The 16,889-nt window shown below is 52.4% G+C and overlaps 1 protein-coding gene across 3 annotated transcripts in view; it reads left to right on the forward strand.

Annotated features, from left to right (window-relative positions):
• The window catches only part of NDRG3 (NDRG family member 3), a 106,540-nt gene extending 90,288 nt beyond the window's left edge, over window positions 1-16,252 (forward strand). For 2 of the 3 annotated variants that reach the window (XM_054045557.1, XM_054045559.1), the window contains 13 exons: window positions 548-668; window positions 1,213-1,275; window positions 1,612-1,672; window positions 3,505-3,591; window positions 4,336-4,392; window positions 7,294-7,397; window positions 8,266-8,331; window positions 9,405-9,456; window positions 10,937-10,984; window positions 11,840-11,875; window positions 11,957-12,008; window positions 14,060-14,098; window positions 14,634-16,252. In XM_054045557.1, coding sequence (XP_053901532.1) covers window positions 548-668; window positions 1,213-1,275; window positions 1,612-1,672; window positions 3,505-3,591; window positions 4,336-4,392; window positions 7,294-7,397; window positions 8,266-8,331; window positions 9,405-9,456; window positions 10,937-10,984; window positions 11,840-11,875; window positions 11,957-12,008; window positions 14,060-14,098; window positions 14,634-14,812 — 965 coding nt within the window. In that variant the 3' untranslated portion in view covers window positions 14,813-16,252. The remainder of the gene's footprint in view (window positions 1-547; window positions 669-1,212; window positions 1,276-1,611; window positions 1,673-3,504; window positions 3,592-4,335; window positions 4,393-7,293; window positions 7,398-8,265; window positions 8,332-9,404; window positions 9,457-10,936; window positions 10,985-11,839; window positions 11,876-11,956; window positions 12,009-14,059; window positions 14,099-14,633) is intronic. The other variant, XM_054045558.1, reaches the window with a different exon arrangement.
• Window positions 16,253-16,889: the final 637 nt, after the last annotated feature.

Below are 16,889 nucleotides of genomic sequence, written 5' to 3' on the forward strand. Positions count from 1 at the left end.
GCAGACATGGCGTGGTGCTGAGAACCGTTCTAAGGCAGGCACTGCTATTTATAGGTCCTCATCACCCCAGCCACTCTTCCAATAGGTTTCACCCCCACGAGCTTCCCAGGCCCCTCATGCAACTGCTTTTAGGAGAAGCCCAGCACCTGTGTACATGAGTAACCAGGGGCTCTTGGTCTGGCTGCAAACCCCTGTGTTCCTCAGTCCTGTGTCCTCTTGCTATAGACTGCGTCTGTGTGAGCTGAGCAATGCGGTGACTGGCTGATTGACTGGGCAGTGAGGTTAGCTTGCAATTGTTTCTGCCCCACCCCTACTATCAGCTCTCCCAACACCGAACACTCCCTAGATTGCTGTCACATGGACTTTAACAGACCCCTGGTCACAGCATGCACCCCCGGGCTTCAGGTGTCCAAACGATGCACAGCAGCAATGGGGTTTCCAGAGCAGCCTGTTTGGGTCAGTGCAGGTGGGTGGCACTGCTGTTCCAAAAATGAGTTGTAGCAGTATTTGGACAGGGTCCAAGGCTCACTGGGCATTTCTCTTGCAGACAAATCCTGTTTCAATGCATTCTTTAACTTTGAAGACATGCAGGAAATTACCCAACACTTTGCTGTGTGCCACGTGGATGCGCCAGGCCAGCAGGAGGGAGCTCCCCCTTTTCCGACTGGGTAAGAACTCTCAGAAGCCCCTTCTCAGAGCCCCAGGTGTGCTCAGGGCCTGCTCACACCAAGATGCTATTTAATCCAAATGGGGCTCCCAATGCTGGCAGAGGCAGGCTGCCACCTGGTCAGCCCTGGCAGTAGGGGGAGGGGAAGCTGGGGAGGGATCACTCCAGCCAGCAGAGTCTCTGCCCTCTGGAGCAGAGGAGGCACTTGCATTGCTAAGAGCCGGTGCTGGAAGCGATGCTGCTGGGAGCTTTTTGATTTAGCACATGATCCCAACTGACCCAAACTAATATATAACTGGAGTTGCTTGGTCCACCCCTCCATTCTTCAGCATGGGATCTGTGCTGGACAGATCTCTGTGAACACAGCTTATAGGGCGAGATCCGTAATGTGCCATGCTGCAGTGTCACTGCACCATAGATACCAGAGCCCACGCCATTCGAACGCTCCTGGCTTTTGGAATGTCATTGGAAGGCTGGCGTCTGTGTCGCCTCTGAAGGTCAGTGTTCGGAGGCTCGCTGATTCCAGCCTCTCCTTTGGGTTTCAGGTATCACTACCCTAGTATGGATGAACTGGCTGAAATGCTGTCTGCTGTTCTAACCCACCTGAGGTGAGTGTGCAGAGGGGCCCAGGCTGACTCCTGTCAGATTATTGCAGGAGGCCATGCTGCCATTTCAGCAGCTCCGCCTGTGCTCCTGCGGGGCTCTGCTTGTGCTGTGTGCAGTGGACAATGGCTGTCCCAAGGTGCTTGCCCAGCGCACACAGCCTTGGCATGGAGTGTCTCTGCAGGGAACACGTTCCAACGCACGCCTGCTGTGTGACTACAGAGCCTAAAAGAGAACAAGCCTTTGTTCCAGGCGAGATGGTCTGAGGCTTGGATGGGGTGGGGATACCCAGGGCTTGAGTTTAGAGTGTCTCTTCTGACTCTGATGTGTCTGTATTGCAGCCTGAAAAGCATCATTGGGATTGGCGTTGGAGCTGGTGCTTACATCCTCAGCAGGTTTGCAGTAAGTAGGTTTTTTTCCACCCTGCCCCCACTAACCATACTGCCTCTTTGCAGGGCATAGGCTGAGAAGCAGGGATTTCGGGATACATCCAAATGGTCAAATGAAAGCTGCTTAGGGTACCTGAGGGATTAAACAGAGGCAGTGCTGCTCTACAGCCTTGCCAGACTGGGGGTGAGTGCCTGGCATGGGGATGCCATTATAGTCAGTGGAAAGCTGCTGGAGAGGTCACTGGGGTTAGGGATTGGCCCCTTGCACACGTAGGAGAGGAGACAAGTAGATGCTCTGTGGTCACACTGTACTGAATCTCATCTCAGCATTCATAGCTAGAAAGATAAATCCCATTTCTAAAATCTGCAGTTCAGACTTAGAGCAACATCAACAGCTTTCCTGTGCTGAAAGTCCAGTGATCCAAAGTGGATAGGAAATCCAGACTGAAAGCTGTCATTGTGCAGCAGCGGATGCTCTCGCTTCCCACAATAAGCAGTCTGGGTTCAGGTTCTAGCGTGGTCATGGGTATGACCGTGCAGTGTCCAGCTGCCCAGAAAATGGACATCTCAAGTGGTTTTAACGTGTCTTGGTCTCTTCCCCATGGGCAGGTGCGGTGGCAGAGCTGTGTGGGCAATGTAAATACAGTACCTGAGTTCCCCATGCCTTGCTCAAACCAGCTTTTTTCCTTCTATCAGCAGATTAAAACTGAGAAGACTCTAGATGTAACTATATTCCCCAAACGGTCCCTGCTGAGAATTCTGGGTGCTGACAACGTGTCCCGTGTCATGGGCCTGCAATTTACAGGAAGCTGAGTGGGGCCATGGCTAGGGTGCAGCACTGGAAATTGTAGTAAGATGAGTCCCTGAAACATAAACCCTTGGTATCAGAGGCCTGAGACCTGAACTAAAGTAATGGTCAAGACCGTGTTAACATAAAGCAAAGTTATGCTGTGAGCCAGAGGCAGGCCCTGCTCACAGAAGTTGGCAAGAGGAAGGCTGCTAAAAGCATGTATTCACATATATGCACTAATAAGATGAGCGTGTGCCAGGATGGCACCAGAACATCCCAGTACGAACACATTCCACAGAGATAATAAGGAACAGGCTGACCCGTCCTAAAGACAGGGTCAAAAGGACAATATGATGGATAGACTTGTTTGTTCGAACCAACCTGTACCAGGGGAGAGGCAGCACACTAATGCATAGAGAGGCTGTACCTCAATATGTCAGGAGTGATGTGTAACCTGTTTGTACCTGTGTATAAGAATGCACCTCTGAGTGGAAGTCTTTGTCTGGCCTAGGGGGCAGTGGAGAGTCCCGCCACTGACTGAGCCGGTCCATTGTCAGGGGCCACATATTCGTAGTACATCTTGTAGAGTCTGCGAAAGACTATTACTGTGCTTCATTTGACAATAAACCTGGCCAGATGCCTTCGTACCTTATCAGAGTCTGTGGTCATTGGCGGTTCTCTCAGGGTCTGCTGTGTCAGCGATCTGCGTAGAGCCGGGGCAGCACACAGAGGGAACACACGTACGCAGCTCACTGTTATCATCATTGAACAGAGCAGAGCACCACACCGGTAGCGTCTGACAACAGAAATCTCTTCCTGCTTTGCTATGGACCCCCTACGTGTGACCCTGGGAGAGTCACTTCGATTTTCTTGCTTCAGTAGAATGGGGTGAGGCTGCTGCCCCTGCTCTGTGCTATTGTTAGCAATGATCTAATCAGGGTTTCAGTTACAGGTTCTCCTCTTATTCTGCTGTCACTGCCTCTCCCAGGGAGTTCCCCAGCCATTGTGCCTCCTGGTCCCCTGGGGCCCCTCACACTGTGTTTCTCTCCCTGCAGCTCAATCACCCTGACCTGGTGGAGGGGCTCGTGCTCATCAATGTTGATCCATGTGCAAAAGGCTGGATGGACTGGGCAGCAGCCAAGGTGAGACTCTTCTCTCTCTCTGTGCCTGAGTGCCGCAGACCATACTGTACAAGATACTGAGCCAGGCCTCTCAGGCTGAGTTCTCAAATGAAGCAGGGTTGGGGTTGGTCATGCTTGGCTAGGAGACCCTGGAATATTGCAAGTGATGTTGGGTATCACCAGTCAGCTCAGAGTCACTCAAGGCCCTAGTATGGCCAGGGGGTTGGAACATTTCTCTCGGATGTGTTGGTGAACTCCAGGAAGCTGTGTTCTTTATGCTTCTCTGGCAGGAGTCAAGTGCTTCCGAAACTCTAGGGCAGGGATCGGCAACCTTTGGCACACGGCTCTCCAGGGTAAGCACCCTGGCGGGCCAGGCCAGTTTGTTTACCTGCTGCATCTGCAGGTTTAGGTGATCACGGCTCCCACTGGCCGTGGTTCGCCGCTCCAGGCCAATAGGGGCGGCGGGAAGTTGCGGCAAGCAAATCCCTCGTCCCACGCCGCTTCCCGACGCCCCCATTGGCCTGGAGTTGCGAACCGCAGCCAGTGGAAGCCGCGATCGGCCGAACCCGCAGAGGTGGCAGGTAAACAAACCGGCCCGGCCCGCCAGGGTGCTTACCCTCGCAAGCCGCGTGCAAAAGGTTGCCGATCCCTGCTCTAGGGGCTCATTCCCCATACCTAAAGTTAGTTTGGCCTTTACAGTTTTTCTGTCATTTGTCGCTAAGTTTCACAAAGGAATTTGCATGAGATGTTTTTGTTACTTTTCAGTTTTCAGGCTGGACAACCAACATAGTGGACATTGTCTTGGCTCACCATTTTGGTCATGTAAGTAAACTGCAGGCTGCGTTTCATTCCATTCTCAGCATCAGGCAAGGCAGTAAAATTTGAATGAATTCCACTCTCTCCTGCTGGAGAGCTGATTTCCTAAACAGCCCCGTCCCCTGCCTGCACCTAGGAAAGGAATGGTAGGGTCGTGTGGCATATGCGGATGCCAGTCTCTCAGCTGTGATGCCATCCAGGCATTAGAAGCTCTCTGAGAAGCAGCATCTTTCTAATAGTCTGCAATGCAAACTCAGGTCTTAAAAAAAACCTCTTTTCTCACAGCTCCCTTTCCTCTGTGGTCCCAGTGCAGAGCAGGTCTCCACTGGCTTCTGGGGAAAAGCCAGCGATAAAGGAAGCTGTCTATGCTCTTCACCATACACTCTTATATTTCCTGGGAGCTTATCTGGGGAACAGCTCTGAATTTGGGCAGAACTCGGAAAATGTTTGAGCCCATCCTTTGCACGGCCATGTACAGTGTTTTTTTTCAGGAATGCAGTAATCTGGGTGAGTTCTTTACAAACAAACTCGCTCTTTTATGGTAAACGGGTTTTCCAGGCCAGTCTGTTCCAACAGAGGCGTTTTGTATGCAAACTTCGCTCCTGGTCTCTGGTTTTCGAAAGCTCCAAACCCTTCTGCTCCAAGTGTTACCACTTAGCAGCTGTTCCTCTGCTGCCTTATGCTATCACTGCTACTTAGCTTTGAATCCTGCCCTGAATTCCCCCACTGGTTAAGAGGTCTGAGGAATTTACATGAGTGTCTCCAGAAACGGGTTCTGTTGGTGGAGTTACAGACGTGCCCAGCTGCTATGAACAGAGGGTGTGAGTGGCAAGTAAGCCTGCAAACAGGGCTTTCCTGCCTTTCCTAGGCTTGTCAAATCCACACAGGGTCAGACATTTTGTTGACCCAACAATTAAGCTTCTCCCAGTCCCTGCAGACCCTGTGCTGCTGATCTGTCCATGGAAACTAGTGCAGTGGGCACCTGGTGTGTGTTTGCCCTGGCCCTCCTCCATATTTACACAATGCAGCTGATAAGAGAGGACCAGCAGGTTCCTTTGTGTTCAGTCTGGAGACATTTTGGTTGTTATGAGAGTTGTGGGGACAGTGGGACAATGTGTCCAGCCACATACCAAGGCACTAACCTGCCCTGCTCCCCCTGTCAAGCTCTTCCTTTTGACTCAAGGACAGCAGCCCTGTGCTGCCCTCGGGGCTCTTTTCCCCCATCCCTGATCTCAGGGGCAGCAGAGCTGGGCCGCATCCTGATGAGCCATTCCCAAACTAGTTGTAGTCACAGAAGGGGGAAAAACAGATCCATGCTTCTTGGAAACAATGATTCTCTCTGGAGGCTGACTAGTTCAAGATAATTTCATCCCAGTCCTCTCTTTCCAGCCATGGCTGGCGTCCTCTCAGTCAGGACCTTCCACAGAAGTACAAAGTGATGCCTCCTCTTGTCTTTCTAGGCGAAAGAGCTTTGCCTTAATAGGCTTTTCACTTATATTCAGTTCCTGGAGACTTCAGCCCCCTTGGCGAAGGATCCATCTGCCCGAGCTTGCAAGAGCTCTGGCCCTCATGTCTATCCAGTGTTGGCTTCTCCTCTCTCCTTATATCTCCCCAAACTCCCTATTTTGTCCCCAGACTCAAGATGACCTCTCACTGTTTTTCCATTCCTGTGGGCTTCCCATCCCCCTGCTGATTCGTATGTAAATGGGGCTGCCATGTTTTGATTCCACCATGCCTAAATTACACAATCTTCCCTCCTATCTGGGAGAAATCCTGTTCTCTCCCTTTGTTTGGTCACAGACTTTAAAGCATAATATTAGTGAGGCTCAGTAATTCCTTGTCTGATCTTAATGCAGACATTTCACAAGGATATTAATCACCACCGTGTGACCAGTTCACGTATGATACCTTCCGTGCCCCTGCGACACAGGCTGGGTGTAGTGAATATGTCAGGCCTGGCAGGAGTTGCTGGCACACTGGAGCAAATGCTTAGTGGGTCTCTGTCACAACAACCAAACCTCCCGCATCTGTAAGTCACTGTTTAGTGTATGCTCTGCTCTTCCCACTTCACCTCCTCATGTCCGTTCCTTTCTCTCCCTCTCCCTACAACCATATCCCACAATCAGGGCTTCTCTACTCGACAAATGCTCTGCTGGTGTGGCTGCACCAGCAGCGCCCTTAGTGGAGAGGCAGCATAAGCCTCCAGAAGGAGGAGTTCTACCAGCATAGCTACCCCACCTCCAGGAGCAACATTAGCTGTGTTGACAACAGCGCTCTGCATCTACGCTGGGGTTTGTCAGCACAGCTGCGTCAGTGTGGGAGGGAGATTTCACGCGCCTAATGGGCATAGATATGCTGGCAAAACTTCAGAGTGTGCACTAACCTTAGGTGAAGCGTCTTTACAGGCCTAGACAAAGGGATGAGATTTTTCTCTGCAAATAACACCGTTCTAAGGGCTTATCTATATGAGAAAATTGTGTCTGGTATAGAGAAAGTGACAAAAGCCCCTAATTTCGAGGCAGCTATACTAATATGAGTTCTTATACCAGTACAGCAGAGTCCAGTTCAGGAACCAAAATAAGCTACACTGGTATAAGGCATCTTTCTACTGATATAACTGCATCTCCACAGAGCTTGTACCAATATAATCATCTTGGTAAAAGGTCATACCCTTAATGGACCCGGTACTACCAGCAAAACTTGTAGTGTAAATCAGTCCTGAGTGTGGTGTGGAGTTTTTACCATTTGCTTTGTTTATCAGCGGATTGAACTGTTTATCTGAATCCAGCTCAGTAATTTGTTGCACAGTCAGTGACGTTCATTTCTCAAATTGCATTTTTAAATGTATAATAGTAACAAAGAGGTTGATCAATGTCTTTTTCTAAACTCCCCTCCCCCCATGTGCAGGAAGAACTGCAGGCTAATCTGGACCTGATCCAGACGTACAGACTCCATATTGCACAGGACATTAACCAAGAGAACCTTCAGATGTTTCTTGCCTCATATAACAGGTACAGGACTCCATTCTGCCGACATGTAGAAGTCCGATCTCAGAGTTACCCTCATGCCTTGTGCATCACTGGGTACAAATAGCATTGTAGCAAATGTAACACCAGGGAGCAGGGGAGGAATCCATGGGGGATGAACAGTTCAGCTCCAAAAGTGCCCTCAAACCTTTCCTAGTGCCTCCTGATTCTCTTCAGTGAGTCTCTTCCACATATGAGCTACTCTGTGTGAAGCTTCCTGCAGGTCTAAACTCTTCCTTGACTTCAGCTCATGGCCCTGGACTCTTGTAACTAATGATTTTCTCTTACAAATCGAGCCTCCTCAGCCTTTATCCCCAGATCAGCCTCTCTGCCCTCCGGTGCATCATCTCTTCAGAAGCAGGGTAAGCACCGCAGAGTGCTCTGTATTCAGACGTGGAGGCTCAGGATCACTCTATGCCTGGGCAAAGGGCTCGCATCCAGCTGTTGTTTCCCTTCAGATCCTCTCAGGTTTTGACCTGTAAGTGCAAATCAGTGCTTTGTGTGCTCTGCTGAGTGAGTTACATGGCTTTGCTAACCTAATACCACCGCCTCTGTGGGTCAGGCCTAGGTTGTTTCTGAAGCTTGGAGACCAGGCCCTGTTTTCTGACTTATTGCTGCTCCTCTGAGCAGCACTTGCATGGGGTGCGGGGCATCATGCTGCGTTTTCAGATGAGGCTCACAAATTCCTCTGTGTGTGACCTTCGTCACTTCGTATTCTGGTCTCCTTTGGGGAGGCTGTCCTCTAGTTCCATGGCCCTCTCTCCAGACGGAATCCACGGGATCACAGTGGCACCCACCACATCCGGGTTACCTGGGTTGGTCTGATGGAGATCTGTTCTCCTTTGTCTTTCAGCCGCAGAGACCTGGAAATTGAGAGGCCAGTTCTGGGCATCAGTGAAAATGCAACAAAAACATTCAAGTAAGTTGCTGTGGATTGATCTGTGCACCCGTTGCAAACCGCAGCATTAGTTCAGCAGAGAGGCTGCCACTTCTCAGCAAGAGACCCCAGAGACAGAATGCTGAGAAGAATTCGGCAGCACTGGCTCAAGATGCAGAAATATTGATCTAGAGTGTGGTGTGGTGGGGGCACATCATGGCTCCAGGGTTAAGGTTGTGCTGATGTTCCCCTTAAAGAAGGAATTACCCCTTTGTTGCGCATGGATGACAGTGTCCCCTCCCCAAGCTCACAGCACTTACTTTAGGAGCAGAGTTAATGTTCTGTTACTGGGTTCTAAGCAGTTCTAAATAGCTCCTTTAGGAGATTTCTTAATGTACTTTTCTGTCTTGATTTTTTGAGATTTGCAAATTGACTCACTTCTGGGTTATAGCGAAATCTAAGACCTAGGCTAACTTTAAGTTTACTAATGTTTTTATTTTTTATTTTTTGAATACTCAGTCATAAGTAAGACCGTGACCTCTGTGACTTCTGCAATGGCAGCTGCAGCTGGCCCGGGGGCCACCTGAGCAGCTCAGGCAGCCCCTGGGCCGGCCACACTGGCTGCTGCTGGGGCGGTCTTGGGCCACCGCGCCCCTTCCCCCTCACTCCCAGCAGCAATAGGAGTTTGGGTGTGGGAGGGGGTTGGGGTACGGGAGCAGGTGAAGGTTCTGGGCGGCACCTCCCTCGGGGGCTCCCCCGGAAGCGGCCAGCATGTCCGGCTCCTAGGTGGAGGCGCAGCTAGGCAGCTCCATGCACTGCCTCCGCCTGCAGGTGCTGCCCCCGCAGCTCCCATTGGTCACAGGGGTCCCAGGCCCCGGACTGCTGCCCAGCCCCCTGCCCCCCGAGCAGCAGCAGGGGTCCCAGGCCATGCACCGCTCCCCGCCCCCCTCCCTCCCCAGCATCAATGGGGGTCCCGAGACACGCTCTAAATTAATAAAGGTTTTTTAGAGGCTAGAGGAGAATAAAGCCAAGCTGGATCCATGAAAGCTATGAATAGATTAAAGGTCGCCCAGACGCACTGCAATTAATGTACTTCTCTGCTGGCTTTTGCCCAGGTGCCCTGCCTTATTAGTGGTTGGTGATAGCTCGCCTGCCGTTGAAGCTGTGGTACGTATACAAGGTCTCTTTTGCACCGAATGCTCTTCTTAGTCCCAGTGAGCAATTAGCAACCCCCCACCTCACCCCACCTACTGTCTCATGGGCCGGCTAGTACTCAGGACTCTCACTCAACGTCTCACAAAAAGGGCTTGTCCCTTATTTATATTAGTCAGTAGCGCTGCTTGTGTTTCCCAAAGGAAGAAACCAGACTGCATGCCCTGGAAGTTGAGAGAGCGGTCAGCTATTACTTATAGCGGTGGTTTACAAACTGGGGAGTGCACCCCTCTGCGGGGGCGCAAGAGATTCTCTGGGAGGGCACGAAGAAACTGGGATCCCATGGGTCCCGCAGGATCCCTGCCATAATAGTGGGAGCAGGATAAAAATAGAGTGAGTATTGCGAGACAGGAGCAGGATTAAGAAAAATAGTCCTCGCACACTGCAAACAACATGAACACCCCGGCCAGCAGCCACTGATCTCCAGCCGCCCAGCTCTGAAGGCAGAGCCGCCACTAGCAGCAGCGCAGAAGTAAGGGTGGTAATGGGCACGATACATTCCAGGAATGGTAGGGGGGGGCGTGACTGGAAAAGTTTGCGCACCCCTGATCTAGAGAACTGAGCATTTCAGGAGCTCTAACAGCCTCCTTGGGGACAGATCTAAAGGGAGTTTCGGCTGAAAAGTGTATTGACTAAAGTCCTTGTACCTGACCATCTCAGGGCTCACCCAGCTATGGCCGTGGCAGTTTCAATGACATGTATCTTGCAACAAGCCCTTAATGTAGATCTGTAGGGCTGCTACATGGCGCTTAGTTCACATCGCCATGGATCCCTGTTCTCTTGACCAAGAGTCCAGGTCGTTCACAGGGTTTGATTTTGCAGCAGTGATAGTGTTCCCGAGGACTCCAGTCGCTTCCCAGCTGGCAGCAGGGGAGGCAGCAATGGGCTCTCCCAGGCCTCAGCCTCCATGGATGTGACATAGCACAAAACAGCTCCTGGACAGCACAGTGACATTGAGACGCACCATCCCTTCAAAATATTGCATAATAGTCTGGCCTGGCCTGGCCTCACTCCACTAGCTCTCCCGGGCTCAGCTGGCCTATGTAGCACTCTGTACACGTCTCCTGGGTGGCCGGGGGTCCGGATCAGGATTCCCCTCCATGCTGTGATGCCTCCCACTAGCTGTGGCTGCCGTAGCGCAGGCTGTTGATGGATCAGTCTTTAGCACAAGGAGGGTTTCAGCCTTACTGCAAGAAGTTACTCGTTCCCCTGCTGCTCTACATCCTGTCTGCCCCGTGTCGTCCTCCAACATCTGATCACCTCCTCCCAGGCTGAGATTGTGCTGGCGGCAGCCTGGTCCCCGGATGCTCCTGTCACTGAGAGTGGCTGCTGTCTCTTGGGGAGCAGCAGCCCTGATGAAACCACCTGCCCCATTCTCCAGGTCTCTCACTTGTGTGCATGTGATGCCATTTGATTTTTCCTTTTTTGCTTTTAGGTGGAATGTAACTCGCGGCTGGACCCCACCAACACTACGCTCCTGAAGGTACCCAGCAGCTCCAGGGGCCTGCCACGGGCTGCCTTAGGGATATTGTGTCTCTGCTGAGAGCCCAGCTGGGTGCATTGATCTCCTTCAATGCATCTGGCTTTCACAGAGGTGTCTAGAGAGACATTCTGGGTCAGATGCTCTCCTGAGCCATGCTCCACTCAGCACAGGAGAGGGGGCAGGCTGCGAGGTTCCCAGAGTCTCTGCACTGCACAGCTCTGGCCTTGGCACAAATTAGGGCAGCCTCGGAACTGTTTGAGCTTGCACTGACTGGAAAACAGTCCCCAAGGGAGCACCTGCCAGCTGAGAACTGGAGTGCAGAGGTGTCCCAGCCATGTGCTCTGCATGCCCCTAGTATGCCCCCTATGCCAGGGCCAGCTGGGGTGGAACAGGAGTCACTTGCACCGCCTTTAGACCAACTGCAAGTCCCTGCCACCTCTACCCATCACCAGGGGATTTCTCAGCTGGGCAGACCCACCCTTATCTCTAGGGGGCAGAAAGGGCCTGGATATTAGGGTGGGAGAGTCTATCTCTCTGCTGGCAGGAAGGGCCGTGGCACATGGCTGGTGAAGGAGTTGCTCTCTGACTCCTAGAATATGGCCCGGGACACCCCTTGTTAATGGAGATGTGCAGCCTATGAAGATTAGTGGGTCATACTCCTTGAGCCAAGTGGAGACAGTCACAGTGAAGCGCTGCATGCTGGAACCCCAGTCACCATAGGCCACGGCTCTGTGTTAAAGGTGAGGGGGCAGCCTCTGCTTTTTGGTCAGTGAGGATCGAGTGTTAGCCCAGCCCCTGGCCTGGCCAGATGACATAGGGAAGGGACACTTCAAAGCCCCTCTTCCTTTTTTGCAGATGGCAGACTGCGGAGGGCTGCCCCAAGTGGTTCAGGTAAGAACTTGTCTCTGTTCTCTGGCTTGTGTTCTGGCCCGAGCTCTGCACATGTTAATGCCTCGTGTTTTGTCTCCTCAGCCCGGGAAGCTGACAGAAGCCTTCAAGTACTTTGTGCAGGGAATGGGCTACAGTAAGTAGCAAACACAGCTTCCCTTGCCGAGTGGGGCTGGTGTGGGGGGCGATGGGTCTGTCCTGGGGATCGGCTTTGCCTGTATGTCTACGACGGGCAGTGTCCCATGGCAGAGCCAGCCATGTACCCTCAGGGGCTTGGCTTAGCCTGGAGAAATGATTGTCGCGCTGACTCACGTACGCAGATGTGTGTATTGAGATGGTAACCACCCTTAGCACCTAGCAGACAGCACGTCAGCTCTAGGACTAGTGTATGGCAAAGCCTAGACAAGGTCCCACAGGCAGCCCCTGGGGGAGTATGGGGCTCCTGCCAGTGATGGCAGTGGGCTAGCTCCAGAGCAGTGTGTGCTCAGCAGTGCTCTGGTCTGAGCTCTGCTCTGGAGCACAGGCACAGCTGTGCATGCACTGTCCCTGGGCAGGTGGTACCACTAACTGCCCAGTGCACGAGACAGCTCCCGAGGCACCTACAGAAATCAGCCCCAATATCTCTGGGAGCCTGGTGAGAGCCTCCTCATGCTCTGGGCCCAGCAGGTGCTTTGCTCTGAGGTGGGGGCATGGGCTGGGGTTATCTTCCCTTCCCCCAATGAACAGTCCAGGAGAAGAGCCTTTTACCTGCCTAAACCGGACACATCTCCCGTGTAGGGCCCTAGCACTCTGGGTGTCAGTGCTGGGGATCGGTCACGCTGGCTGTGGTGCTGCTGTAGCAGCACTTACTGAGACAAACGCGTGAGCTGTAAAGGTAGGTGCTCAAGCCCCGGTTGGTGTAGCCACTGACACTACAAAACTGGCTGCTAAACCGGAGCATCTTTGTGGCAGGGCAGGGTGTGTGCCCAGCAGCTTTGCCAGCAGCTGGTCAGCATGGTTGGGTGCGGAATGACAGAGATCTCCTGGGCAGCTAGTCTCACTAGTCCAGTCACCCCTGAGGCCAAGGAGCCAGCACTAACATGCCGGCAGCTGCCAGGGCCCCAGAACAGTCATTGCCCTCTCCAGTATGCCAAAGACATTGGCTGGGCCCACAGTACTTCAGAGCCAGCTGTGGTCCCACGGATATGGACGTGGGAAGACAGGTCTTATCCTACGTGGCACCTGCTTGGCAGGTAAGACTGGCCTCCTAGAGAGAAGGTTGTTGGCTGAGTAGACACCATCCACTATCAAACAGAGACGTCAATGTGCCGTGATGTCAGAGGTTCCCCGGATCTTACGTGGACTAAGCGGAGTTCCCTGGGCCTGAGTGTGACCCTTGCTTCCCTGATGGCTGAGCTGCCAATGCTGTTGTCAGGCTTCAGGCAGGGCATGGAGTGCCAGTGGAAGCGAGGGCACCCCTCCTTCAGCCTATCAGGACGACATGATGTCTGATAGGATCCAGGTTGTGGCCCAGCAAAGCCGCGAGCGAGGGCCCTGCTACTGGAGAATGGGTGTAGGCCAGGGCAGAAGTCACTACCCGCAGGACACTTGCCCCAGGTTAAGGAGCAGGGGCCTCCCAAGTGGAAGGAAAGGCTCCTTCCTGTGTGCCTCCTTCCCCTTGTCCAAGGCAGCCTGTGCTGCTCTAGCTGCTGTCCCCATCTCAAACACTGGCGTGGAGGGGACACCCTGTGCTCATGGGCAAAGCTGCAGGCCTTTGGCAGAGACCATGACTGTCAGCTCAGGGGACAACACTCTGATCCCGTGACCCCTGAGGGTGCCCCATGACCCCCATCTCAGGGGGGAGGCTGGGCTGTAAATACTAAACACAATCTCTCTAAGGGGCCCTGCTGTTCTGAAAGCCCAGTGGAGCCACTAAGAACATGGCTTTTCCTGTGATCTTCAAGGGAATCCGATTTCCTTTCTTTCTAATGGGCAGAGAGCTGAGTGACATCTGGGGCGATTTCCTCTCCACAGGGAAGCTCCTAAGAGACTATCAGTGTGGGGTGTGAGCCCAGCGCCCGGGAGCACTGGCTGGCTGCAGGCCTGGTACTGGGATTCGCTCCAGCAGCATAGTGCGTTCCGGGCTGACGGGGGAATTAACTTGCTCTCTCTTGTGTTCATCTCTTCCCTGTCTCACGTTGTTTCCAGTCCCTTATGTGCAGCTCAGCCACCTGAGCACTGAGTCAGGTACCTGCAAACCCACACCTAGCACGACCAAGGCTGCGTACTGAGCTGAATCACTCTCTTCTTTCGGGTGCATTGCTCTGGCTGCTTACAGCATGTCTTGCTGGCGCTCTGGATCCTGGGCCATTCCATTGTACGTTGTGTGCATGCACTGGGCGTTTTCACCTCTCATTTGTGTTCTGGTGACGGTTGCATGGTTTGCAGCTCTCTGATTATCTGGAGCAAAGGCCTCGTTTTCAAAAGGTCACATGACCAATCACTACCTAATTTACAAGTTGCCATGGCTGCACTTGCAAATGGCCAGTTATGCAATTTGCAGTCACCCACCTCAGACCTTTTGAAATCAGGCCATAAACCTCCTGCTTTTGATGCATAAAGGCCCATTTTGAGCAGCTGAGAGTAACTGTTCTGATCCTGTGTGTAGCTCTTTTCACGCTTACCCAGCGGGGTGCTGGCACAAGCGAGCCCAGTGGTATCGGCTGTAGTTCACTAACTCCATGACCTTGCTCCTTTTGACAGTCCTCTTTCTTTCCTGCAGTGCCAACAGCGAGTATGACTAGACTGATCCGCTCCCGTACCCACTCCTCCTCCAGCGTGGGCTCTGGAGAGAGTGCCCGCAGCCGGTCGCACATCAGCAACCAAGGGGAGGGGACTGCTGGGCCCCAAGAAGCAGCCGATGTCCAGGACACACCTCAAACCATGGAAGTATCCTGCTAAGAGGAGTCTTTCTGGATCCAGACAACTTCATCCTCCCCCACTGACCCCACCCAGAATCTAGCATTTCATCCAGCAAAACGACAGTTTTCTCTAACCTGTGCATGCCCATCCAAGCTGCTGCCTCCTTGATAGTCTGTGCTTGGTGCTACTTTGGTCCTTTTTGTATGTCTCTGGGAATAGAACCACTTTAAAAGTCATTAACATTCCACAGGCCAAGTGAATCCAGTTGCTGTACATGCTAGTGCCCCCTCCTTCTTGTGCTTTCTGTGCTGTGTATCGATCCGATGACAGCCATTGTTTCCCTCTTTAATTTACATCTGATGTCTGTGGCTTTGTGAGGGTAGAATTGCTTCCTAGTTGTGCTTCTGCTAAAGGACATTAGGACTTTTGTGATGCAGTTCTTAGGGCGTTTTGGGGGTGAGGGGAAGAAGGCCCAAAGTGGTGCAAAACTCCAGGCACGGGAGGCGAGTCTTATTCCACACGGTGCACTGAGCACGGCAAAGCGTCCTGGCACTCCTCGGGCTGGTGGGGTTCAAAGCACTCCAGGGGGGATGGGACAGTCATAACCATTGTCTTGGTCTCGTGTGTTCAGAATGAGCAGAGCCATCTCTTACCTGAACCTCTTGAAAGGGCAAAGCAATTAATGAGTTAATTCTCACTAATTAAGATGCACTATTCAGCAGAATACAAGGGATTACACTGCTCGACAGCCGTCGGAGCATGGCTTTGTCGACCCACAGGGACCCTCCAGAGCAGTTTGCGGGAGGGCCGGATGCAGACGGGATCGTTTATCACATGTGGTCACGTCTCCTCATAACTGGACTCTTTGCTGTGACTTTTGAAAATCTCTAACACTCAGTATGTGGTGAAGTGGGCAGCAGTGCCCAGCTGCAGACCTGGGATCCAGAAATGGACCGTGGGGGAGTTTGCTACTCCTGCTGTGCCAGCATCCACTTAGCACTGCCACACGGCCCAGATAGATTGTCAGAGCAGGGTATCCCAATTCAATTGTTGCTGCAAAAATGCCAGTGAATCTGACTCCAGTCAGAGATGGCCTGAATTCCCAGGCCTGGAGCGTGTGGCTAGCCAACGGCTAGGGAATGTCACCATGCAGATTCTGTCTTCATTGAATTCACAAGTCTGTTGCTCTTTTTGTATGTGGTGAGTCACAGAGGAGAGCAAGTGAATTAATGACCCTGTCACGCAGCAGGGGAGCTCTTCACTGAGATGAGGGATAAGCTGTCAGGTCACTGCAGGTCTCTTGATAAAGTCAAGGTAACGCATCCTCTTTCCGCTGCTGCCCAGTTCTGACTGGTAGGGAACTGGCTCCTCAGAGCTTTCATATTCTGCTCCGCTCAGGCAGGGAATGGGACCGGGAGGCTCTGCCTGGGGGGCACTTTGTACCAATTATTAAATAAAGCTACAAATGAGTCATTGTTACCTGGCTCCATGTGTTCCTTCTGCTGCTGTTTATTTAGTCACTAATTGCCATCCACGTGCTGGGCGCCCTATAGAGCATGGAATCCATCAGGAACTGCCCCAGCCACTCAGACGGAGCACTGCGTGTGCCGGTAGATGGGAGCAGTCTGCTGATAGCTGCCTGCGTCATACTCAGCTAGCTGGGCCGAATTCATTTGCAGGGCTCAGCCGCCCATCCTTAATCTCACGGCTGTAACTATACGGCAGCACTTTCCTGCCGTCGATCACTAAACACTTCACGGAGGAGGAGCTGTGTCGCTATCTTCATACATGGAGTAGTGAGATTTCCCCCAGGTCACACAACAGCTCAGGGCAGGTTTGGTCACAGACAGCACATGGTACGCTGGTCCCAAGGAGTCTTGTAGGAAGCAGCTGGTTGTCCAGCAGTGTTGGCTTTGCTGTACAATGCCAAAAGAAACGGGCAGCTCCAAAATAGATATTTGAAGAGTAAACACAAAACTGGGAGCGGTCTCTGGGTTGGAATAGACTCTCACCAAGTTTCTTCCCTAGTAGATAAGGGCTGGTCTATACTAGAAAGCTTTATCCTAAAATCAGTTTTTAAACAAAACCCTAGTGTGGATGTAGTTATAAGGGTGTA

This window comes from Malaclemys terrapin, chromosome 12 (assembly GCF_027887155.1).
Source record: "Malaclemys terrapin pileata isolate rMalTer1 chromosome 12, rMalTer1.hap1, whole genome shotgun sequence".
In the NCBI taxonomy this organism is placed as follows: domain Eukaryota; kingdom Metazoa; phylum Chordata; order Testudines; family Emydidae; genus Malaclemys; species Malaclemys terrapin.